Source organism: Gopherus flavomarginatus, chromosome 3 (genome assembly GCF_025201925.1).
Source record: "Gopherus flavomarginatus isolate rGopFla2 chromosome 3, rGopFla2.mat.asm, whole genome shotgun sequence".
NCBI classification, from domain to species: domain Eukaryota; kingdom Metazoa; phylum Chordata; order Testudines; family Testudinidae; genus Gopherus; species Gopherus flavomarginatus.
The window spans coordinates 181,251,275-181,276,044 of NC_066619.1; the positions used below are offsets into that span (position 1 = coordinate 181,251,275).

A 24,770-nucleotide genomic window follows, 5' to 3' on the forward strand; every position below is an offset into this window, starting at 1 on the left:
GCCCGGAGCACCGCAGCAGCCGGAACCCCAGGCCCTTTATTTCGCCGCACAGCCCCAGGGCTCCCAGCCTCCTTTGCAAGTGGTAGCTCTGGGGTGATTTAAAGGCCCTGGAGCTCCCAGCCACAACCGGAGCCCCAGAGCCTTTAAATCTTTAAAGGCCCTGTCTCTTCCGGTTGAGGTCACGCCCCTACTCAGGACTCCGGCATACCCATAAGTCCTTTCAGTTACTTTCACCCCTGTCCCTAGGATACATAAACCAAGAGCAGCCTACGGGCTTCTGTACCCTGACCTGCTGCTGTCCGTCAGTAACCACAGGGCAGCTGAGATTTGCACAGGAGGCCCAAGCTTTGACAGAAGTTGCTCTGGACCAAGGCAGGTAACAAACACACATACACCCCCCCCATACATACATACATACGTATATATATATATATACACACACACACACACACATACACCCCCCCCCCCACACACACACACACACGATGGAATTCGGGGGCAGCCTGTGTATCAGTAACGTTCAGGTAACGGTGCCCAGAGCACGAGGCAGTGACCTCCCCGGCTGCGGCCCCACGCGGATCAGGGCAGGTTAGTAACCGTGGGCCCAGCAGCGCAGCGCGCTTGACACGGAACAACCCGGGCCCTTCCTCCCGCGCTCCCTCATCTCGCGGCACTACAAGGCAACCTGCACCTGCGCAGTTGCACCACGGGCAAGGGGGAACTCGCGCCAATGCGTAGCCACGCCCCTCACCCACGCCGGAAGTACGCCTTACCGGAAGGGGCGGGGTTGCTGTCTTGGCTACAGACAGCCTCGTGGCGGGTGCGGAGGGGCAGCAGTAGCCGGTCGTGGTGGTGGTGGGAACGGGGGCCTGGTTTCCTGCGCGCCGGAGAACGGGCCCCGCCTCGCTCCCAGCCACGGGGCTAAACGCTTCTGCCGCTCTGCTTGGCGCGCGCCCCCCCTGGCTGAGGCCTGGCGCGTGGGTGCTCCCCTCCCCCCAGCCCGAGCGCGCGGGAGGCTCAGAGGAGAACGTGGCGCCGGGGGGATGCTGGTGCCGCGGCCAGAGGCGATGGGGCAGGGGACCGCCACCGCCTTTCCGGTAACGTGGCTCATTGTGTCCCTGCAGGTGGAGACCGGACCGCAGTGGAGCTGCTGCCAGTGGGAGCGGGATGCAGCAGGTAGGAGCCGTCACGCGGGAGGAGGGAGGGATTGAGTTCCGGGGCCCGCACCGCACTATCCACTTCCGTCTCCTCCGAGGGGTCGGGAGCGAGTCAGGCCCTGCGGCCGCTGCTCTGGCACCGGCCGCCTCCACGCTCTCCCGCATGCCGCGTGTGCGTAGGGTGGGATCGTCTCAGTGTCGCCGTTAGGATCAGTCCATGAATCCCTGGGACCTGTCTCCTGTGGCAGCCTCCCTTCCTAGCCATGGAAGAGCAGCGTCTTGCTTTTTGGCAAAGCTTTCACTATCTAATTGGTGAGAGTATCTGACTGGAGCAAGTAACACGTGTGTCATGTCCAGCCTGGGCAGTAATGTGCCTGACTGCTGGAGCCCAGCGGTCCTCACTCTTTCTTCTCTGTGCTCTTTTCCAGGGACTTTGCAGACTTGAGACTCAGAGCAGCCATCTGTTGCCAGGTACGTGCTCTGGCACCGGCCGCCTCCATGCTCTCCTGCCTGCTGCGGCCAGAGGCGATGGGGGAGGGGACCGCCACCGCCTTTCCGGTAACGTGGCTCATTGTGTCCCTGCAGGTGGGGACCGGACCGCAGTGGAGCTGCTGCCAGTGGGAGCGGTATGCAGCAGGTAGGAGCTGTCACGCGGGAGGAGGGAGGGATTGAGTTCTGGGGCCCGCACCGCACTATCCACTTCTGTCTCCTCCGAGGGGTTGGGAGCGAGTCAGGCCCTGCGGCCACTGCTCAGGCACCGGCCACCTCCGCGCTCTCCCGCGTGCCGCGTGTGCGTAGGGTGGGATCATCTCAGTGTCGCCGTTAGGATCAGTCCATGAATCCCTGGGACCTGTCTCCTGTGGCAGCCTCCCTTCCTAATCATGGAAGAGCAGCATCTTGCTTTTTGGCAAAGCTTTCACTATCTAATTGGTGAAAGTATCTGACTGGAGCAAGTAACACATGTGTCATGTCCAGCCTGGGCAGTAATGTCCCTGACTGCTGGAGCCCAGTGGTCCTCACTCTTTCTTCTCTGTGCCCTTTTCCAGGGACTTTGCAGACTTGAGACTCAGAGTAGCCATCTGTTGCCAGGTACGTGCTCTGGCACCGGCCGCCTCCGCGCTCTCCCGCCTGCTGCGGCCAGAGATGATGGGGGAGGGGACCACCACCACCTTTCCGGTAACGTGGTTCATTGTGTCCCTGCAGGTGGAGACCGGACCGCAGTGGAGCCGCTGCCGGAGGGAGCGGGATGCAGCAGGTAGGAGCTGTCACGCGGGAGGAGGGAGGGATTGAGTTCCGGGGCCCGCACTGCACTATCCACTTCCGTCTCCTCCGAGGGGTCGGGAGCGAGTCAGGCCCTGCGGCCGCTGCTCTGGCACCGGCCGCCTCCACGCTCTCCCGCATGCCGCGTGTGCGTAGGGTGGGATCGTCTCAGTGTCGCCGTTAGGATCAGTCCATGAATCCCTGGGACCTGTCTCCTGTGGCAGCCTCCCTTCCTAGCCATGGAAGAGCAGCGTCTTGCTTTTTGGCAAAGCTTTCACTATCTAATTGGTGAAAGTATCTGACTGGAGCAAGTAACACGTGTGTCATGTCCAGCCTGGGCAGTAATGTGCCTGACTGCTGGAGGCCAGCGGTCCTCACTCTTTCTTCTCTGTGCTCTTTTCCAGGGACTTTGCAGACTTGAGACTCAGAGCAGCCATCTGTTGCCAGGTACGTGCTCTGGCACCGGCCGCCTCCGCGCTCTCCCGCCTGCTGCGGCCAGAGGCGATGGGGGAGAGGACCACCACCACCTTTCCGGTAACGTGGCTCATTGTGTCCCTGCAGGTGGAGACCGGACCGCAGTGGAGCCGCTGCCGGTGGGAGCGGGATGCAGCAGGTAGGAGCCATCATGCGGGAGGAGGGAGAGATTGAATTCCGGGGCCCACACCGCACTATCCACTCCCGTCTCCTCCGAGGGGTCGGGAGCAAGTCAGGCCCTGTGGCCGCTGCTCTGGCACCGGCCGCCTCCGCACTCTCCTGCCTGCCGCCAGCAGCAGGAGTGTCGAGTCCGTGTGGCGGCTGGAACCCGCCCTGGGCCTGGTCCCGGCCCCACGTGTGCGTAGGGTGGGATTGTCTCAGTGTCGCTGTTAGGATCAGTCCATGAATCCCTGGGACCTGTCTCCTGTGGCAGCCTCCCTTCCTAGCCATGGAAGAGCAGTATCTTGCTTTTTGGCAAAGCTTTCATTATCTAATTGGTGAAAGTATCTGACTGGAGCAAGTAACACGTGTGTTATGTGCATCCTTGGCAGTAATGTGCCTGACTGCTGGAGCCCAGCGGTCCTCACTCTTTCTTCTCTGTGCTCTTTTCCAGGGACTTTGCAGACTTGAGACTCAGAGCAGCCACCTGTTCCAGGTACGTGCTTTGCTTTAAATCTGGGCTCCAGGCTGAGATGAAGTCTTGTAATAATTTAAAAACAAAAACAAAAAAGCCTGCTTGATCTGGGGTTAAGGCTGAAACTGATTTGCCCAGTGTTGTGGGTGGTGTTAAAACAACTGGGTTAGACTTAACTGTTCCACGGTGTGGTGGTTTGGAATGTGTATCCTAGTCAAGTGCAGGCTGAAACAAAAATCTGAACCATGATAAAATAAATAATTTGGAATAGAAGTCGATAAAAACTGAGGAAATTAAAAGCTAAGTCTATATAAAAATTGTTTGATAAGATTGCATTTAGCTATTAATGCTCATCGTGTCTTTCTTACTCAAAGGAATAGCCTTGTTCACGTTTTAGTTATATTTTAGCCATTTCCTGTCACTTCAGTGGGAGCCTAAATATGCTGCTTTTTTTGTATGTGTTTTGACTTATTGGATGTTTCTTATATGTATTACAAATAAACATCTGTGTGATTAAAAAGGCTACTGTGTGGTTTGTTTTTTTTTCAGACTGATTAATACAGGTGACCTGAAACTTGGGAGACTTTTAGAAACATACCCAAATTTTGTTGCTTCAGGACTACTTTTAATACTTGAAACTGGCTGGCACAACAAAACATCTTAACAAAATCCAGTAGTGCAAAATTACTTACTTTCTAGTCAATCCAGCAAGATAACTGTATTTATCTAATTTGATTGTAAGCTTCAAAATTGCCTGTAAGTATGCCATAGGATGTAGTGATAGTCTTTTAATCTTTGTTGTTGGAAGCACTTTCAATTACTTCAAACTCTGTTTTTTGCAGGACAAACATTCCTAAGTTGTGAGGACTTTGAAGAAGGTGTAGTAAACAACACAGCCAGACTTGTAGAAACTTGAAGTAAAACAAGTTTGCCCAAGGGCCATTTAAAATAAATCAACCCTTTTGGTTGCTGATTGGAAGGAGAGCCAGCAGGGAAAATTGTACTATTTGCTTTGGAAAGTGGTGCAACATAACCCAACCCAAGAGAGGCTGCAGCCAGCCAGCAAATGAGCAAGTGTTAAAAGACCTGTCTAATAAATGCCAAAATCTGGTTTGGATGTGGGTAGTGAAAATTGGAGTTTTTTGGATGGGTCCTAAAAACTTGAGATGCCCTTTCGTTCATGAAGACTGTGCTTTTAAAAGTGTCTTTTCATAGTTCTGCATACAGCCTCCTGGAAGCTGCAGTGCATTGCCTTTAGACTTCCATGCCAGCTGACTTGATGCGGCAGTGTGGCTGGCAGTCCAGCAACTAAGAGGGTTGCTAGCACAAAAGCAAAAGAGTTTCTAAAGCTCCTGCTGCAAAAATCATTTTTTCTTCATCTCCCTTCCTCCCCCTGTATAAATATGTATATACAGACATGTAATTTCTTTCTCCTGCAAAAAACTAATTATAAAAGTATGACTTAATTTTACAACACCCCCAAATTCTTGTTGAATTGATTTCACTGACTATTTATAATCCAAATATTGGACAAATAACTTGAGATCATGTGCTACATTTGTTAAAGAAGTGAAATTAGAAAGAACAAGTGAAACTGTCACTCTTCAGAACAGCCACAATTCTTGTCTCAGAAATTAATAGTCCTTGCTAACTCTAGCAGGAGAACCACACCACTACAGATATTTGAAGTATTACATTCACAAAAGTACTAGGCCATTTGAAGAAAATACATTGATTACACAACTTCCTGTATATTCTTATTGCACGTGTCATACTTCCTTTTTTAGAGCTACTGCCATGTAGGGCCATATCTACACAAGGAGTGCTGTGTCAGTATAGATACGCCAGTATACAGTTTATACTGGCAAAAGCATAGTTTTGGTGCTGTCTGTGGTAAGGACTTGAGCCAGCACAACTGTGTTCTCAGATCATACTGGATCACCCCACACTGTTGTAGCTATGATGTAGTAAAAGTTTATAGTGTAAACTTGACCTAATGCAGCTCATTGGTGCAGGATACTTCCAGAAAACTGAATGTGCCAATGCCTGCCAAGGTTATTTTGAAACTTTACAGAATGACATAAGTCATGAAGAACATGGTATGTTGTGGTTAAACAGACTTCTATGAGAATTTCTGAACAGTAGTTGAGCACCATTCCAGGCCGATAGTAGGTATTAAACAACTGAAGGAGAATACTTAGCTGCTTGTAATTTATCATACATGTGAAACACATCAAAGGATAACTAATATTAAGCTCTTAAATAGTCAAGTATTTCTCTTTTAGATTTCAAGGAGGTTCACCTAGATAATTCAGGAAATGGGTTTTGTCATTATTAATGCATTGTTAAGTCTTTAGATGTAATGAGCTACAATTTTCTGTTTTTAAATCCCCATAACAAGAGGAGAGTTTTACATATGTCTTTTGAGGAAGGGAAACAATGTGCCTTTTACTGAAAGGCATTCTTTTGAATATCTGCATTCAAACTAAAGCTTTCCCAACAGATAACTGAAAAGCTTGGTTGAACAGATATCACTGTACTGAAATGTTCTCCAGTAGTTACTTTTAAAAAGCAGAACACACCAAATTATTGGTTATTAAACTTCTGTTTTTTTAAAGCTTTACCAAAGGCCATTTAAGTATGCTCAGTAAAGTAGCACATCTGTCATATAAATGCTAGTGGTCCTTCAGTTACTCCTCACTTTGTGTTTGAGCAATGCACTAACATCTCATAAAGAAAACAAGCTTTAAACATGGGTGTCTGTAACTGTTAATTTGCTACTTTAATTTTAAATTTAGCAGAAGGGTGGTTAAGTTTGTTTGGATTCCTAATCATGAGTTTTGAACTCAGTTTTTCACAATCAGTTTAAATATACATAACTATGCTAGGTCAAATAGAATGCTCTCCAACTAAACAAATCCCTTAAAAGCATTTGTTCTTCCATCTGGGAATAAATGTTCTCACTAGCAAAACCAGTGATGGAAACTAGGATACATATATATCTTTCAGGGGTTTGTTACTAATCTCATCCGCTGTGATAAAATGCCCTAAGTCTTGTCTGTGGCTTCCACCATTGCTTATGCTAATGATGCATTATTATTCCATTTCATAGCCATAGAGACAAGGTTCTCATATTTTTAACTCAAGAGTTAAAAATAGTTAGACCAAAAGTGTGCAAAACATTGGAGAGTATATTGTAGTTAGCAATCCTGCATTGGCAGAGGTATTTATCTCGAGTCTATTGTTTCTTAATTTCTATCAATATATCAAGACTTGTTTAGCTGGTTCATGTTAGATTCCAGAAGAAAATTCCACTCAGTGGTTATTCCCTAAAGGAAAACTTGTCTGGATATGAAAGGCTTTGGAGACAACTGATTCACAAAATTCTTCAAAGTACACTTTTCCACCTATTAAAATTCATACCATTGTAAACTGATTAAATATAGTGTGACACACTTCCTGTATTAAAGTTTGCACATAAATTATTCACTGGATTATATATGTTGACTTTAACCTGTGAAGAAGGGTTCCAACAAATGTGGCAGCTTTTATTATACCAGTTCACACTATACAGGTTCACTGAAAAAAGATATAGTAAAACGTAAGACAACTCCATTTACTTTAGATAATAAAAAAGGCATGTTATCTGGATAAAAGTTTTAGTGCAACATTTTAAAATCTAGTTCAGTGATTCTCAAACTAGCAACCCAAGGAACCCCATTTTGATATAAAAAATTTTGCCGACCCCCAAACCTGCTGCTCACCCCCAAGCCCTGCCCCCATTTCACCCCTTTCCCGAAGCCCCACCGCTGCTCCTTCTCTTCCTTCTCCTAAGTGTGTGCCATCCCTGCTCCTTCAGCTTTTTCCCACTGTCTCCTGCAGTCAGCATGCAGGAGGTGCTGGGAGGGAGGGGGAAGAGTTGATCAGGGCCCATAGATCCCCTGCAGTACCCTCACACAGCCCCAGGGGTATGTGGAATTGCTGATCTAGTTAATTACCGAAGTCAAGCTTCTCATGAAAAGAGCCCAGTAAGCAAAAAACTAATGGACTGCTAGGAAATCTAAATGGATACTACTCTGCTACATGATGACTTTTCTTAAATTCTCCAGATCTGATCCTTGGTGATTCAGGTTCTGAAAATCAGACAATTCCACATCCCCACTCCTAACACCTTTCTTTCCTAGCTTATTGTGCTGTATAGTCTCTACTTCACTACAAAATTCTCAAATCAATGCACCATGTATGGCAAGGGTTCTATGATACAGATTTTTTTGTTAAATTTTCTTCCCTTTCATTCAGTAGATTCACTTTAGTTATTTTAAACAAAAAAGATTTGTGTATGTAAGCAATGAAACGTTAACTTTTAGATTGCATCGGCTGATTGTTTCACATAATAGTAGGCTCTCCAGATGTTGAACTCAATATATTTATTTGCATTTGTTTTATGTTATCCAAATAGTGCAAAATCACAGAAAGTTGTACCAATACTGTATAAAAGCACCTGATTATACTAATATAGCACCAATTCCAACAAGATGTTTAAATTGGGTATGGCCCTTTAAAACATTAATTGCCATTAAATTAAGGGCCAAGTCTGAATAAGAATTACATCACATATAGGGAGTCTACAATATTGCCACAACTCTTTTGCATGCTAACGAAGGTGTGTAATTGGGTAACAGTAATAGAACTGGACGTGTACATGACATACAGACATGAGTGTAACACACAGTTACACATCTATCATACATTACTACAAGCATTGCATTTTGTGCACACAAGGCCACAACACATTGTCACAACTGGAATTCCCAGGATAGGGAAGGGAAACATATACCATTAAATACTGGTTACTTGTCACAATATTGTACAATCATAATGTGGTGACACAGAACTGCCACATTTTCACACTTTTGAATGTTCCTTGGCCCACAAAGGTTTCATTACATCTTTTAAAAAGTGATCGTTTGTCAAAGATGTCATGAACAAAGAAAATATTTGTGTATAACAGTTTAGAATGCCCTTAATGTGCATCCCATTTATCCTAGAAATAGCACAAGTTTCGTGTTTGTGTATCTTGAATAATTTTGGGACCACTAACAAAGGAAGGTTAGTATAACAATGTTATAACGTAGTGACTGTTTCTTATGGACTAATAAATAATTTTGTGTAATTAATACTTGTATTGCCACATCAATAAGGGTTGCATTTTTCACTGAAATACTTTTTATAGTGTTTAATCATAGGTTTCTATAGTCTTGAGAATAGTAGAGAATCAGCCGAGGAAACAAATGAATGCTTTTTGGGGGGTACAGGTCTATGAAAACTGGCTATTTTGTTATTTTTTAGTCATACATTTTGAAAAGAAAAATCTTAGAATTTGAAAGGACTAACCTGCAGTCATACAGCTTTAGGCTCTAATTTTTTTTCTCATGTCATAAATTTAATGTGAACAAGCTGATTAGGAATTGGATGAAATATCTGCAAAGAAATATGTTGCAGGTATTGGTATTATGTAGCTGCCAGACTGGACCTACAGTGGGTGTGCATGAATGGACTCTGAATGTGTCCACTCTTGAGCAGTTTGCCTGTGCAGTTTTCATTATTGCCATTGCATCAGCCAGGAGAGTAAGTGAATTGAAAGCCCTTGTGGCTGACTCACTTTTTTATTACTTCTTTTCGTAAGGACAAGATAGTTGTCAGTGGATTAAACAATGTACTGCTGAGTTCTACACATTGGCAAACGTCCCTATGCCTGCTGCAATCCAGCTACATTTCATTACAGCTGTGGCTACTTCCTTTGTCTTAGGCAGGTGCCAGATGCTGAAATCTTGCAAAGCTGCAACATGGACTTAGGTGTATACTTTCACCTAGCACTATGCTCTGGACTTGGCTTCTAGCCTGGATGCCAGATTTGGCAAGGCAGCGCCTCAGTCTATTCAACTAGGAATCTGTCCCTGCCCCCATGTTAGTTTCAGCACTACTTATCGGTCTATCCCTTAAGTGAGAATATGCAGAACCACTCAAAGAAATGAAGGTTACTTACTTGTATTTGGAGTTCTTCAAGATGGGTCTGCATATTCATGCCTCCTACCTTCCCTTCTCTGACAGAGTCATTGTTATTCTGTCTCTTGCTTTGCAGTGGAAGGAACTGAGGTGGTGAGGGCATTCCACCCCTTATAGCCTCGCTCACAGTGCATTGTGATGCTGATGGGAAGGGTGGGGGATACAAGAGCACCCTGGCTCAGTGGTTCCCAACATTTTCTTTGCCAGGGCACCCCTCGAGCTTCAGGGGCTCTTCCCCCCCAACTGGTGGCTACAGCGGGGAAGGGGAGGGACAGAGAAGCCAATCCCTTGCTCACACAGAGGAGGGACATTGAGCTCTGGTTGGTTGCTCCATCCCTGGAGGAGGCTGGGCAGCGAGGGAGACAGCCAACTAGAAGGTGGCTTTCCCCCAGGTCCTCACATGTACTTGTTCAAAAAATTCCGTGGCACACTTGTTTGACGAGGGTGGCATATCAGTGTGCTCTGGCACACCAGCTGGGAAACACTGCTCTAGCTCACACTGTTGGAACAGGTGTTTGCTGTAAGGCACCAAAAGGCAGTGAGTACCTATAAGTGTGGAGTACCTTTAAGTGTGAATATGCAGACCCATCTCAAAGAACTATTATAGGTAAGTAACCTTCATTTTTATTCAAGGAAAATTTTTGGATTATCCTATCTCCTTTAGGCCAGTGCTTTTTGTGCATCCACAGTTTTTAGTGGATGTCAGGATAGGACAATGTAATTCCCATCAAAAATAACGTGTTTTTTGGCATTTCTTTAAAGGAAGATATTCTGTGTTTCTGAAATTCAAATACACTGCTATCTCCCCCGCCCCCTTTTTTTTTTAATCTGGCACCTGTGGGTGTACAGGGCACATTATTTGCCGGAATTTTACTCTACCCCACTGCATTGACCAGTTGTTCTTGGACATTGTGCATTATTTGGAGAGTGTGGGGGACGCTAATCTGTGTGGACATTTGTTCTGAAGAATTGGGTTTTAATTATTGGCAGGTCTTGCAATCAATCTGCTCTACTGAAGGGTGTAGACCTACTGTGTTACTTAGAATGATCCAGGGACAAATGCGACCTGTGCATGCAAAGCCTGTGCTGTGCTTATACCTGAAACATACATGAGAATAGAAAGACAATGCCTTTTTTAAGATTAGAGGAGTTCTAAGTGGGGCAACCATCAAACAAAGTAGGTTAGTCTGGAAGTGAGGATTATAAGTAATTCTCGGAGGAACCTGAAGCATAAATGCCAGTGCAGTCTTCCTGTGGGGCATAACTAGTATATTGAACTCTGAAATTGTCCCAATCCAATATTGGAGTAAAATGTTGGCCCCTTTTCCCCTCCAATCTTATGTATATTGCATTTTCCCATGCAAATATAAACTTTTGCTCAACATGAGGGAAATTGCACATTAATCTAACTGTACAAATAGTGTGAATATGCATCCTTGATTCAACAAAAATAAAAACATGCAAAACAGAAGAATGTGTCCATTTCCTACCCAGTGTGGGCCCCAGCTGTGCATTGGCTGTGCTGTTCAAGCTGCCTCATCTAACTCAGAAACTTCCTTTTACTGTTTGAGTCGGGATGATCACAGTTTGGTCACACTTTTTATCCAGGGTACAAAGGAAGAGACTTTGGTGTAGACACCTGGAGAGTCTTTCATTCCACAGCCGTAACCCCAGGAAGTCACCCCATACACAACCCAACTTTCCCCTGGACGTTCACACATGAGTGGTCCACCACTGTCTCCCTGACAACTGTCCACATGTTTCTGTTCTTGGAGGTTTCCAGCACAGAGCATCCTCCCTGTGAACCTTCTCTTATAACGCTCTTCACAACGTCTCTTAGGAAGCAGGGAGATGGCAGCTTGTTGTAATGTTCTTGAATAGGCCCTTCCTGCAAAGAAAGACCAAATAACACGCATTAAGATATTTATGATCACCAAATCAGGTATGATTTCACTGAATTTACTAATGTGGCTTAAATATTGCTATACAATGTTACAACATTAAGTAAAAGTGAAAAGGATGCATACCTCAACTCCCTCAATAGACTGCAAATTGTAAGTAAGACATTTGGTTTAGCAGTACTTGTATCACAGATACTTCACAAGACAGGATTTTTTTTGTTATATTTTAGGTAATTGATTCTACAAAAATATAAGCTATAATACTTAAATGTAGTGGTTTAATGGCTATGGGGCTGCTAGGTGTTAAAATATCAAATGAGTTCATGCTTTCAGTCTGGTTCCTAGTAAACAGTTGGCCAACTATGAATCTGCTCTTACAAAAAATTACCATCACTATGTGATAGTCTCTCTGAGAAATTAAAGTCAATGAGACCATTCTACCCTGTTCTCCCAAGAAATGATTCCTGAAGGTTAGAATTGAGAGACATGGTAGAGAAGTTAGCACTGCTACTGCATAAATAGACTCCAGAGTTGTCAGTCTAGCACAGGGGTCAGCAACCTCTGGCACACAGTAAGCACCCTGGTGGGCCGGGCCAGTTTGTTTACCTGCCGCGTCCACAGGCAGGTAGACAAACCAGCCCACTCGGTTGATCATGGCTCCCACTGGCCGTGGTTCGCCACTCCAGGCCAGTGGAGGCTGCGGGAAGTTGCGCAGGCCAAGGGATGTGCAGGCTACAGCTTCCAGCCACCCCCATTGGCCTGGAACGGTGAACCATGGCCAGTGGGAGCCGCGATTGGCCGAACCTACAGAAGCGGCAGGTAAACAAACTGGCCTGGCCCAGCAGGGTGCTTACCCTGGCGAGCTGCATGCCAGAGGTTGCCGACCCCTGATCAAGCACCTTTCATAAACAAAAGTTCTTAATTAAACTTAATTAAAAGTTCTGTCTCAAATCTCAATGTTGTTTCAACATATTTTCAGTCTCCTTTTGTCAAAACAAAATATTTGTCTCCAGTAAAGTTCATTCAGAAGGAACTACATTGTCATGTAGGATGAACATTTTTTAATGTTTGGTGCAGTAAGTAGTGGCAAATCTTCAAATTCAACTAACTTCAAAAGATTTATTTTATGTAAATATATATACATGGGAGAATTTTTGGAATACCCCAAATGGTTATTTCACTTTAGAAGTAGAGGTCCAAGCAAGATTCCATATTTTAAGTCATTTGAATATTTTTTTCTGTAACACATCATAAAAACTCATCTCGTGCCTCATGATTCTCCCTCAGCTGAAAAAAGTGACAAAAGCAGCATTTTTTGTTTTTAAAAAAAATCCTTAATTATCTTTGTATAACAACTTGATTGCAGAGAACATTTAAAATCTCAGTAAATGTTGCAGTGATGTAATTTATTGCATTTAAAGTAAGTTTTGAAGTAGCTAATATTTCCATTTAAATAGAAGTTCTAATCTAAGTGGTACTACTTCAGAGCTGTTATACAGTGAATTAAATAAAACGCTAAGAGGTGTATTTTTTTGGCAAAACATACAGTACTTGAAACCTTTCTTCCCAGTTTTTAGTTCTCCGTATTTTCAGTATGCTCTCATAGATATCTGCGCATACATGCACACAGATTAATGAATGTAAAAAGAAAGAACTGATATTTAACCACATTTTCTTGCCAGTTTTAATGAGTCAGAAGACTAAAAGATAAGAAGTTGTCTTCTTTTTGCACTGTCATGAACCCAATAAAAACATAAAAGTAAAACATAGTTATTAATTTACAAAGGAACTGAGCCTTCTGGAGAAGAAACTCCTATCCACACTCAATAAAGTAACAGGACCTGCTAGGTATCCAAAAATCTGATTGTAGAAGTGTTTTACCTCCCCTGCATCTTTAGTAGGATTTTCTTTCATCCAAATCTAGCTGCTGAAATTTGGGATTTGGAAAATGGCAGTGGCAGCAATAGAGGAGAAAGAAAGTGTGCTGGATTCTGCATTACACATGTGCTGTGGCCATTTTTCATTTGACATCCTGGTGTTATTTAAATAAATTAGTATAAGCATTTCTGGTCCTCATTAATAAGCCTGAATTTGGCAGAGGTGGTATTGTGTTTTTAAAGAATTGTGAATGTGATTTTTGATGGGAGGCTGTAGGAGTGAGTGGATGATTTAACAGTACCGTTTATGTAATTAATCCTGCAGTCTGGGAGAGTGAAGAGACAACGTTATAAGCACAAACTAAATTAAAAGAAACTAGTGCTTTTATTCCTCTATAATGATGGAGGGTAGGATGGGGAGAACAAACAAAAGCTTTTATCCTATTTTAAAATGAGGGAACCTGGTACGGTTATTCCACTGTGAATATTAGAAATAGTAAATTGAACAACTGATTGTTTAAGAAGTAGTCCAAATCTTTATTGTGGGTGAGGCAGAGGAAAATTTGGGTGTATTTAATATACAAATCACTCTTACCTGTGTCACCCCACCCAGTGATATAACAGTTGGGGGCAGTTTTCTGTGGCCTCTCTCGCCTCAGTGGCAAACATGCAGGTAAGACATGGGTGCTGAATCTGGCACACTGTTCTTCTGGTCCCTGCAACCTCACTAGTGCAATATCATAGTCGTTGCTGTCAGGCCTGTATTCTTTGTGCAGCATGATCTGTTGGACTCCAATTTTCTGCTCATACTCCTCAGGAACCAATGTGTGATAATCTCCAACTCGTACGATATAGTTCCTAGTGTTGTTGCCATACCTGAGAATGAGATCAGGGCTCATATCACACAAATTCACAACCTAAATAGACAAACAACTGTGACCAAAGCATCTCTTTACTAATCATATAGATGACACCACCAAAGTAGTTTTATTAGTGGTAAACCCAATTATCTCTACTACTAGCAGTAAATATGCCCAAAGGCTTGTGATGGGATATTAGATGGGGTGGGAGCTGAATTCTTTCCTGGGTGTCTGGCTGGTGAGTCTTGCCCACATGTTCAGGGTTTAGCTGATCACCATATTTGGGGTCAGGAAGGAATTTTCCTTCAGAGCAGATTGGCAGAAGCCCTGGGGGGTTTTCGCCTTCCTCTGCAGCGTGGAGCACGGGTCACTTGCTGGAAGATTCTCTGCACCTTGAAGTCTTTAAACCATGATTTTAGGACTTCAGTGGCTCAGGCACAGGTTTGATACAGGAGTGGGTAGGTGAGATTCTGTGGCCCATGTTGTGCAGGAGGTCAGACTAGATGATCATAATGGTCCCTTCTGACCTTAAAGTCTATGAGTCTATAACTGAATATCTGTTATAATTAGAGCTGGGCAGGAAAAGATTTTCTTGTCCTGCAAAAAACTTTTGAGATTTCAAATATTTTCCTGTTCCTGTAACAAACTTTTGAAAATATTTTGATTGATGGAGAGAAATATCTACCCAAGATAGCTGGTGATTAAGGGACACAGCTAGAATGTGAGAAACCTAGGGTCAAGTCCCTCTCTAAATAAGGCAGGGCAGGGACTTGAATTTATGTCTCCCACATCCCAGATGTGTAACCCTAATTACCAGGTCATCAGCTATTCTGGGATTTCTTTCTCTGGTTTTGAGCAGAAATTCCATCCTGGACCTGAGAAACTTTCCTGACGCAAGTTTAGTCAAAACTAATCCGTTCCCAGGAAAAGTTGCAACAGATCAGCATTTTCTGATGAAAAAATAATTTAATAAAAAATTTCCTGACCAGCTCTAATTCTAAATTCAGGCTTCTTTCCTGGCCTTCCCCTATAAAATGACATGTTATAGGGTCAAATTCTACAGGCCTCATTCAGTTCTTACTCCAGAAAAGCTTGTATTGCTTGTGGAATTCAAGGGGAGTTTAACCTGGGTAAAAACTTAATCCCGCAGGATATGGCCCAATATATTTATTTATTACATTTTTAACTAAGCAGGAAGAATTATTTAAAATTGCAACAATATAATATGAGGTATTTTCTACATTTTATGTGAAGGTTGCTTTATAATACTGGAGAAATGAAGTAATGACTGTTGAACATAAAAGTCTTTTACAGAAAACCTCCTTAACAATACTAATATTGTTCTTTCTTTGAAATACTCTTATCCACCATACTGAACGTCCTTTGTGGCTGGAAATTACAATACAAAAAAATTCAGTTGACCCATAATAGTTGAAGATTACAGAGATGTAAAAACTGATCTTGTATTTACATAGATCTTTCTTAAAATACTATAGAAAAACTAACATGTGAGTCTGCATGTTCAGAACATACTATTCATGAAGCTTTAATAATCTCATCCCTGAAAAATAAACTAATGAAGAATTTTCCCCTCTTTTTTTCCAGCTTGGATTTATTAGGTTTATTGGAAAGGTATTTAACAAAACGTCTTGGGGCTATCTTTTTAGCAATACTCAACTTACTATTTAGACAACAAAGCATCAATCTGTTGATATCTTATCAGTGGATCCATTTTCATTAGGGAGTGGCCTTGGAGAATTCTGAGTATTAATGCTAATGCCAAAAATCATCAGCAACAATAGGAATGCATCCCTTCAATTAAAGGAAGGGAAAAAATAGTACTCCCTTTATTGATGTCTTATTTCAGTAGATTCAGAGGCTTTTGGTCCTCTCTACCATGTTTGATTGTTTCCTGATCTTATTTCTAAGGCACCTCACCAGAGAATGAAAATTTTAAAATAAGTTTCTAAATCTTCACTGTTAAACACCTCATGGTTTCTCCAGTAATAAAAGGTGCTATTTGACCTTATTTGACCTTGTTCTGTGCCTGTTCAAATAAACGACAAAATTCCCACTGACTTCAGTGGGAGCAGGATTGGGCCCTAAGATATCCTATTTACTCTGGTATTGCTTCGAAGGAGATTTTCCACAATAACAAAGTCCATCAGGCCACAACTGGTTTCTGGAGCATGATACATCATCTGAACTATGACATCAGTGGCGAAGTCCAAAATTCTGCATCAAAGCAGAACTGTCAAAATCCCCGACATCTGCTGCCTGTCAGTAATGCTAACCATTTCCTGCTCTGAGAGTCCCACCAAGAATCCCACTCTTCCATGTCCGGATCACCAGATACTTTATTTTAAACAGGGCAAGGCTATTGACTGCACTGAGTCACTACATACAGCATGTGAGTTAATGGTTAGTCTCAGGTGTGCTGATTCAGATTTCTAGGTTACTATTGTCTTTATTTCAATGCCTTATACACTAAGTAAAAGCAGTTAGAGTGACAATTAAGTTTTAAAGCAGTAGGCCTAATTGGTCTTTTAAAAACCTTTACACTCTAATTTTATTATATCACTGATGTGTAGTTCTACACTGGTCTCAGATAGCACTGATATCTCTTCCTGCGTTTCCTTTTTACTGCAACTGTTAACTATTACGTGTATCATGTGTACCAACACAATAAGGTACTAGGTTGAGAATCAGGAGACCTGAGTTCTCACTGTTGCCCCTCCTATGTGAGCCTGGACAAGTCTATTTCTGTGCCTTATTTTCCCCATCTGTTTTACTCTCTTTCATAAAGCACTTTGAGATCACAGAGTATAGTTGAATTTTTATATATGCTGCTACAATAGGTTAATTGTGTTAAATAGCAGAGTCCCTGCCTCACATAGCTTCATGTTCTGTCTGTTTTCTGATATTATTTCACAATTCTTCTTGACTTGTATAACAAACGTAAACATATTTTTTGGTACATCTTGGCTATTGCTGTGGCTCTAGAACCTGAGAGTGGTTATGGGGTTTGTTTGCTTTTTTTGTTTGTTAGTTTGCTAATGCTGCCAGGGAAGTTGTTAGAAACTGTTGTTTATATACAAGTATGTTAAATGAGCTCCAAAAATGGACTAAGGTGGTAAATTTTCATAGGTTGTATGCAAATATTTTCAGCAATATTTCTTGAAATCTATAGCGCTCGAAGTGCTCCTAAATATTCATATAAGCATGTGCTTTATTAGTGAAAAACACTAGTATGCCTGTAAATACGGAAAATTTTAGCAATGTAATGAATCTGTTTCCTTGTTTAATCATGGTATGCCTAGCTCTGCATGAAGGTGCAGAAGTAATTCAGTAAGCACATGAGTAGTCTTTGCTGCCTGATCACTATAAGAAGCATAGGATAATAGGCTGCAGAAGTAATGATGGTACCTTCTGGAGAGTGACTTAAGGATTTCTGTATCAGTTGCAGGGTAAACTCAGTAAAAGGCTATCAGATGTGGCATTACCAAATCAAGGTCTCTTTAAGTCAATCAGAGCCAAGTTCATTTTAGAAGAAAATGCTTGAGGCTGAGTGCTAGTATATGACACCCATAGTAATGAAACTTCTTGGAGGCTTTTCACACTCTGTTTATAAGGCTTTGATTTTGTTCCCACTTGAAGTTAATGGAAAACACTCCACAGTGATGTACATTGCAACTGGAACACTATCAAAGTCAAACTCCATTTCATCTTTCTTACTTCTCATCTGTGAAATTATCATAACAGGAATAAACATACCTGTTCAGAAACATTTTTACACGCTGACAAAGAAATAGCTCCGCAGTTATCCCTATGTAGCTCACAAAGCTGGACAAGGTCAAGGTAGTTGAATGGTTAAGGCTGCACAGTTTGAGCACAGTCTCCCTTCACTCTTACAGAGATTATTTACAGAACAGATGTAATGCTTGGAATGTAAAGAGTGTCCTGACACTGGAATGGATTAGGTTGCCAGCCAAATACTTTTCCTCCAGTGTCACCTCTCCCAGTGGGCGAGCTTACATACTCGCAGGATAACAGTTTGGCTGATGTTACCAACATATTGGCCAACTTTTTAAATTTTCACTGAAGAAACTAAGAATCTAGAAAGGAAACTGATACAGAATTTCTCCTTTGTAACACTAAATGGCTCATTTAAGTGTGGTCTAATATAAGAGATGATTATATTTTCACTTAAATGCAACCACAACCTACAAAAATGGAATATATATTATTTTCTTTTGACCTCTCACTTGTTTTCTCTGCTCAGATTTCTTAATTTTATGACGATATATAAACATTTGGTTGATTCTCACTCTGGAAACCAAATCACGCAGTATGTGTGCCTAATCAATTTAGGAAAAGATGCTCTTTCCTTTGCCACTTACGCAACGCTAGATAGTCCACTAATTTTTGCCTGTATTTTTAACTGCTGATCTCATTGCCATTAATAGCTCTCTATTCCCAATGGAAGCCTATAAACAGCAACATACTGCCACAGATAATCCTTGATAAAAGTTAGAAAACATTATTTAAGTGATTTTATTAGTATATGTCTAAATGTCCCTATGGTATTAGGATAGAAAGATGCAAAGTCACTAGCATTAAAAGTAATATCCGCCACTGGCGTAGTGTATCAGTCAGAGGCATACAAATTTTAGGTATACTTTTGTCTGCTTGAATGAAACCATTGAATAGTTGCCCATGTAATACTGGTAATTATTTGGGAAAATGCTCATTTTTTACACAAACAGATGTTTGTCCACCCATGCACCCATTTTGTATATTCAAATAAGGGTTTTGTGCATACAAATGAGTGCAACTATATACTTTTCAGATGTATTTTCAGTGACCTAATGGAAATTTAACCTAATTTCAAATGGTGAGAGGAACCTCTTATCTTGTATAATCTGGATTTTTTTTTAAATTAAAAGGTTACAGTTGCATTTCAGTAGATATAGATTTGTCCACAACATTATAGTGTACAAATTTGAGTTTGTGCCCTAATGTTTGTCACTGAATTCAACATTTTGAAATCTGCTGGAGGTCAAAATAGTGCTAAATATCTGACACCAGCTATATGACTTAATGTCAGATATCAGACTGCTTTCCTTCTTCCTTCAGTACAGGTTTAATAAGAACCTCATTTTAAAAAATATTTTTAAAAAGTTTCTTCTGATTGCTAAACCAGTACTACCGCAGAAAGGAAAGTAGTTTATGATCTCTGATATTGGACTCTATACTGCCAGTTGAGTCTCAGCTGGTACACATTTAGCAGGAGAAACTTGCTTATCTCTTTGTCCTCTTTCCCCTGCCTATTGAAGGTCGTCTTCCTCACATAACAAGAGGAACTGCATTCTCCTTAGTTTGCGCACTGCTTGCTTCTTGTGTTATGGATCTTGTTAATTTTTAGCAATATGGTGAAAAAACATGAGATTCAAGAAGGCTGATTTGAATAACAAACTGTAATTTCCAATAAAATGTAACAGGGTGAGAAAGGCATCTTCTCATACAAATGCACAGAAGTGTGAATTAGCTACAGTGCTGCTAAACCAGGGCTAAATGAGCTGTCTGAATACTGATTTACCCTACTCCAGTGCACAGGCATTCACACAAGTCCTGTATAGACTGCTCAGAATTGACTTTGATCTGTTGACAATGATCTTTTGTTCTTTCCAATGACTCTGAATGTAATTACGCATTTTGCCAAATTTAAACATTGCACAAGGGCCAATACAAAAAAGAGACAGACATGTCTAACAGATAGAGGAAGACCTCGTTCTATTCTCAACTTTGACATTAACTTTCAGTGTGACACCAGGCATTGAGCTGCTCTGCGCCTCAGTATCCCCATCTGTAAAATGAGATTAATATTAACTTCCCAGAGGCATGGGGAAATTTACTTCATTAATGTTTAAAAAGCACTTCGCGATCCTTATTTCTTTTCATTAACAGCACTGGATTTATTTCTGCTAGTTAAGCACTGCTCTGTGTTGGAACATCCTGGCACACAGGGAGTGAATCCATTGCTATATCTCTTAAAGGGATTTGATGTATTCCATTTGAGTGCTGGTCAGCTCCTCCAGCTTGTGAACATGTGTACTGGGGCACTGGGGGTGGTATATGGTTCTATCTCCTCTCCTGCTTCTGCTGTAGTGGTTTGTGCCATAGAGGGTGCATGAGGGAGCACCTGAGATACAACGAGGCCAGAGGCTGTAATTGTGCCCACATGCTGGATATTCCACCTCTTACATGCACAAGAAGCATCTGGCCACAGTCTTGTCCTTGTTTAGCAACAGTATATCTTATAAGGAGGTAAAGACATCTCTCCTTCCTAGTACATTGCAGAGAGGTGGGGACTAGTGACACTACATTTAAACAGATAAACACTTGACTACTTGCATTAGGCACAAAGAAATTTGGGAATAGATTTGTGCTTATTGCCCAAAAAGGCCCAGATTCCCAGGCTTGGCTGAACTGCACTTGGCACAGAACTCAGAGAGAGGGGCAAAGGCAGCTTAAAATGACCTGGCATGCACACAATCCTGTTTGGCCCCTGACACAAACTGAGAGCAGCCACAGGACTATTCTAACTGATGCCTGCTTTTAACAGCCCCCAAGAGGCAGCTATGCTGAACAGGGATTACCAGAGCACAGGCTACTCTGGCCATACGCTCTCTGGTCTCCTAGCATTCTCCAACATGTCCACTATGCTGGAGAAGGGAAATAGTGAGTGACATAGGTGTGGCTATTCTGACTATATCAGGCAGGGATTTCCCTTATGCCTTTTTAAGTCAGCTTTATTATCCCCCTTTTACTGTAAAGACTGAGGCTTTATGCATCAGAGACCGAGAGTTTGGCCCCAAAACCTGCTTGCATTTGCTCAGTAAAATATGCAATAAGCATAGAAGTATTCAGTAACAACTTTGAGGCACAATTAAGTCAGTGCACAACTACAGTTATGTGCATTAGGTGATAGGTACTCTGGAGAGTGGAGGATCAGGGAGCCACAATTGGCTTGCTCCTGTCTTCCGCCTTCTCTGCTGTGCATTAGTGGGGTGCTGATGGGGTAAAGAATCTGCTCCCTTGTGTCCAAAATGTGAAATATACAAATTACTATTAGATAAGATTTCAATAACAGGAGAGAAGGAGAGAGAGTGCTTTGTTTTCAAGCCTTAAATAAAATGCTCCATCAAAAGTCTTTCTAAAATACTGTACTAACCTTCATCCTTAGTTATTACCATGGGACTCATGAACAGGCATGAAAAGGCCAGTTTATAGTTATTTTAATGACAGAAACCCAAGACTTTGCACTTTCATTTTCTACAACAAAAACAGCTTGAATCTCAGTGGAAAGAGTCCGCGACTTAATGAACAAAGTCTGGCCATTAAGGCTTGAACAGTTACCAGGAAGAGTCCCACATGACTGCTGGAAACATGAAAATGAAAAGATGTTGAGCAGCTGCCTCTAAAAAAAGGTACCAATTTCCATTCATTTTAATGAAAGCAATCTCCTGCCTCTTTTCTAGTGGGAAGTGAGGAAAGAGAAAGGGCCAAAGGTTGAAGTTAAATTGCTCTCAGCACACTTAGGCAAATTTTAGCCAACTTCCTTATAATTATTTTGAAGTTATTCTATATTTCTTTCCCAGTCATTGCTGAAAGATGTTGGTCTCAAAATGAAGCTTTCTCCACTGCTGTTTATTATATCTGTTTATTATACCTCCTTCCTATTTAAATCAGTACTTGTGACATTGCAGTAACTTCAGTGGCAATGAACTGTGATGTTACAAATATTGGATTGAGCTGCCACAAAAGAAACTGAGCAGGATGATCATAAAAAAGAAAAAACGTATACAAAAAGCAAAAATGGGAGAATAAATACAGAAAAGTTAGATGACAGTTTAATGGAGGTGGTGAAATAGAACAGGCCAATTCAGAGATGCTTTGTAAGGGAGCTTTAGTCACCCATCAAGTGGTAAGTGGGTGGAAGGGAGCTGAAGGTGGTGTAACATACTGTACAGTAGGCTGAATGGCCGGAAGAAGGTGCAAGTTACAGCAGCTAAGAGCCTCTTAGACTCACTCCTGTATTTGGCTGAAGGTGTTTTAAAGCTTCCCTGAGTGTGCTGGGGAAATCCTTAAGATGGCTACAAAATACTTAATTCTTGTACACTGAGAAACCACAGAGTAAGGCAGTTGTCAGCCTGAAGGAATAAGAAAAACTAATTAGATCCAGACATGGGCAAGGTGCAAATTTACTTTTCCCTTAGATTCCACAAAATACGAAGAATGTTTTGATCAAAGAGAGGGTCTTTCAGATCAGCTCAACTAGTCTGTAAAACATTACAGGAAAATTGTCACTTAAGTTTCGTAGCTGACTGTGCCTTAACAAACAGAACATCAAAATATAACACAGGATCTATGTACTTGTTTGCTTGGTTGTTCTCTCCTCAACTTGCAAAGTTAACAGAGACCTGTACACTGTGGTGTTCTGAGGGGCCAGGTTGCTTAGGTGATTATGCTAAAGAAGTCTGAGGCTTTCTCTATAAAGGTTTTCTCTGGAAATGGTGTAACTCTGAACATAAATCTGTTGAGTGATTAATGCAATCTGTGTAATGCTAGAATGTGGGAGTAAGAATAGTTTTAACATATGAGTTAATACAGAACTTTTTTTTTTTTTAAACAGACGTCTTAGTTTCTTTGGGAACAATTTTCAATATACTGGTGGCAAGAGTGGGGTTTTGCCTCTGTATCATTCCCACTGGCCTCACAAAGGTAGCAATGCAGTGGTACTGGAAATGTATCCCATTGTTAATCATGCAGTACTACCTCTTAAAACAGTGTGCTGCAGTGAGCACCCAGCAGCTGCTGATGAGTGTGGCGCCACATAAGAGTCTTCCATCACCATGAGATGATTTCAGTCGGAGGGCAACCTGCCAGGGCCAGCCGCCCCTAAAGAGAGAATAAATCAGTCGTGTCTTTTAGTATACTAAGCAAAATGGAAGAGTAATGGTAACTGGCAAGCTGTCTTGAGTGTAGACCCACCATTGCTACATTGGTTTAAATAACTTAAGACACATTATTTACTGAGTAACAATTGGGAGTCCATTTAATCATGTTAGTATAGCATTCAGAATACCATTCAACGCCCCTCAAGGTTAGTTTACAGCTGCTTGGACATCAAATGCTCTCAGCACTTCATCCCACTATGGATCAGTTTAATCATCCCTTCTCAGAATACATCCTTCATGCCAAAAACATACGATCTGTGTCCCCCACCAAATATTATCCAAGTGAGAGAAGAGGTAAAGCAGTTCTAATAGTTACCATATAAAAATATGCAACTGTGAGGAGAAGGCTACCACGCCAAAAATCTGGGAATGGAGTGTGGGGAGAGTTCCATGAAAAACTCCCAATCTGCTTTTCTGTTCCCATTAATGCTAACTGCCCCATCTGCCCTTGACTGGATGTAAACAAATCTTCAACGGGATTAAGGGAGAAGCAGAAACAACAAGAAATACATAAATTAGCCTCATCTCATCTCTCCACATGTGATTATCTTTCAAGATAAATCCAAACAATTTAGCAGATCAAGGATACATATTTGCAACCCTTTAAAGATGGAATTGATAGTGGGATCACAAGATTCAGTTCTTACATCTTTCTGTAGAAGGACAGAACTAGCAAGAAGGGAAGAGAGAGAACAGCAGCCAGAATATAAGTAGCAGCTAGTTTAATTTTAACCAATATCCATTTGAATAGGAATACTACAACACAGGAACTGACAAACAGGATCAGAGCAGTTATCCATCTAGTCCAGTGTCTGACACTAGCAAGTACCAGATGCTTCAGAGGAAAGCAGGGTAATCTGCCCTTCACATAGGTCTCATCCTGGTCTCTAATAGTTAAAAATTGACTTAAGACCTGAAGCATGAGGTTTGATATCCCTTTCAAAATTTTTATTAATTATGATTAAGGCTACGAGTTAGTCATGGGTATTTTTAGTAAAAGTCATGGACAGGTCACGGGAAACAACCAAAAAGTCCCTGTCCAGGACTTTTAAGTGACCTGTCCATGATTGTTACTAAAAATGCCCCTAATTAAATCTTACCTGCTATGGAGGGGGATGCTGCTGCTCCGGGGGGTAGGGGGCAACCAAGGGCCCTGCTGCTGCTCCAGAGGCAGGAGCAGCTGGGGGCCCTGCCACCGCCACTCTGGGCTGGTGGGTGGCCGGGGGATGACCCGTGGCCCCACCACTGCTCCTCTGGGCTGGGGGGCGGCCCATAGCCCCACCACCACTGCTCCAGACCAAAGGTGGCCTCTGGCCCCACCACTGCTGCTGCTCCTCCAGACGGGCAGCCCGGGGTGTCGCTGCTGCTCCTGGACCGCTGCTCTGGGGTACCGCCCAGGACCAGTTGCCTGGGGCCACCAGGTCAACCACACCAGCTGCTGCAGCAGTCACCAAAGTCCTGGAAAGTCATGGAATCCATGGCTTCCGTGACCTCTCTGAAAGACTCGCAGCCTTAGTTATG

The 24,770-nt window shown here is 42.4% G+C and overlaps 1 protein-coding gene and 4 non-coding genes across 7 annotated transcripts in view; 4 read left to right on the forward strand and 1 right to left on the reverse strand.

Moving 5' to 3' along the window:
• Positions 1-1,370: 1,370 nt before the first annotated feature.
• LOC127048507 (small nucleolar RNA SNORA24) lies at positions 1,371-1,501 on the forward strand. The gene has a single exon (XR_007773701.1). It is a non-coding gene; the product is annotated as a small nucleolar RNA SNORA24 (small nucleolar RNA).
• Positions 1,502-1,988: 487 nt separating this feature from the next.
• Positions 1,989-2,119, forward strand: LOC127048508 (small nucleolar RNA SNORA24). Its single transcript, XR_007773702.1, has one exon. It is a non-coding gene; the product is annotated as a small nucleolar RNA SNORA24 (small nucleolar RNA).
• Positions 2,120-2,606: 487 nt separating this feature from the next.
• On the forward strand, positions 2,607-2,737 carry LOC127048572 (small nucleolar RNA SNORA24). The gene has a single exon (XR_007773746.1). It is a non-coding gene; the product is annotated as a small nucleolar RNA SNORA24 (small nucleolar RNA).
• A 552-nt stretch (positions 2,738-3,289) lies between these two features.
• Positions 3,290-3,420, forward strand: LOC127048573 (small nucleolar RNA SNORA24). Its single transcript, XR_007773747.1, has one exon. It is a non-coding gene; the product is annotated as a small nucleolar RNA SNORA24 (small nucleolar RNA).
• Positions 3,421-8,425: 5,005 nt separating this feature from the next.
• PRSS12 (serine protease 12) overlaps positions 8,426-24,770 on the reverse strand; it is a 64,677-nt gene continuing 48,332 nt past the window's right edge. For all 3 annotated transcript variants that reach the window (XM_050946347.1, XM_050946346.1, XM_050946345.1), the window contains 3 exons: positions 23,068-23,190; positions 13,965-14,245; positions 8,426-11,479 (listed from right to left, as the gene is read on the reverse strand). In XM_050946347.1, coding sequence (XP_050802304.1) covers positions 11,172-11,479; positions 13,965-14,245; positions 23,068-23,190 — 712 coding nt within the window. In that variant the 3' untranslated portion in view covers positions 8,426-11,171. The remainder of the gene's footprint in view (positions 11,480-13,964; positions 14,246-23,067; positions 23,191-24,770) is intronic.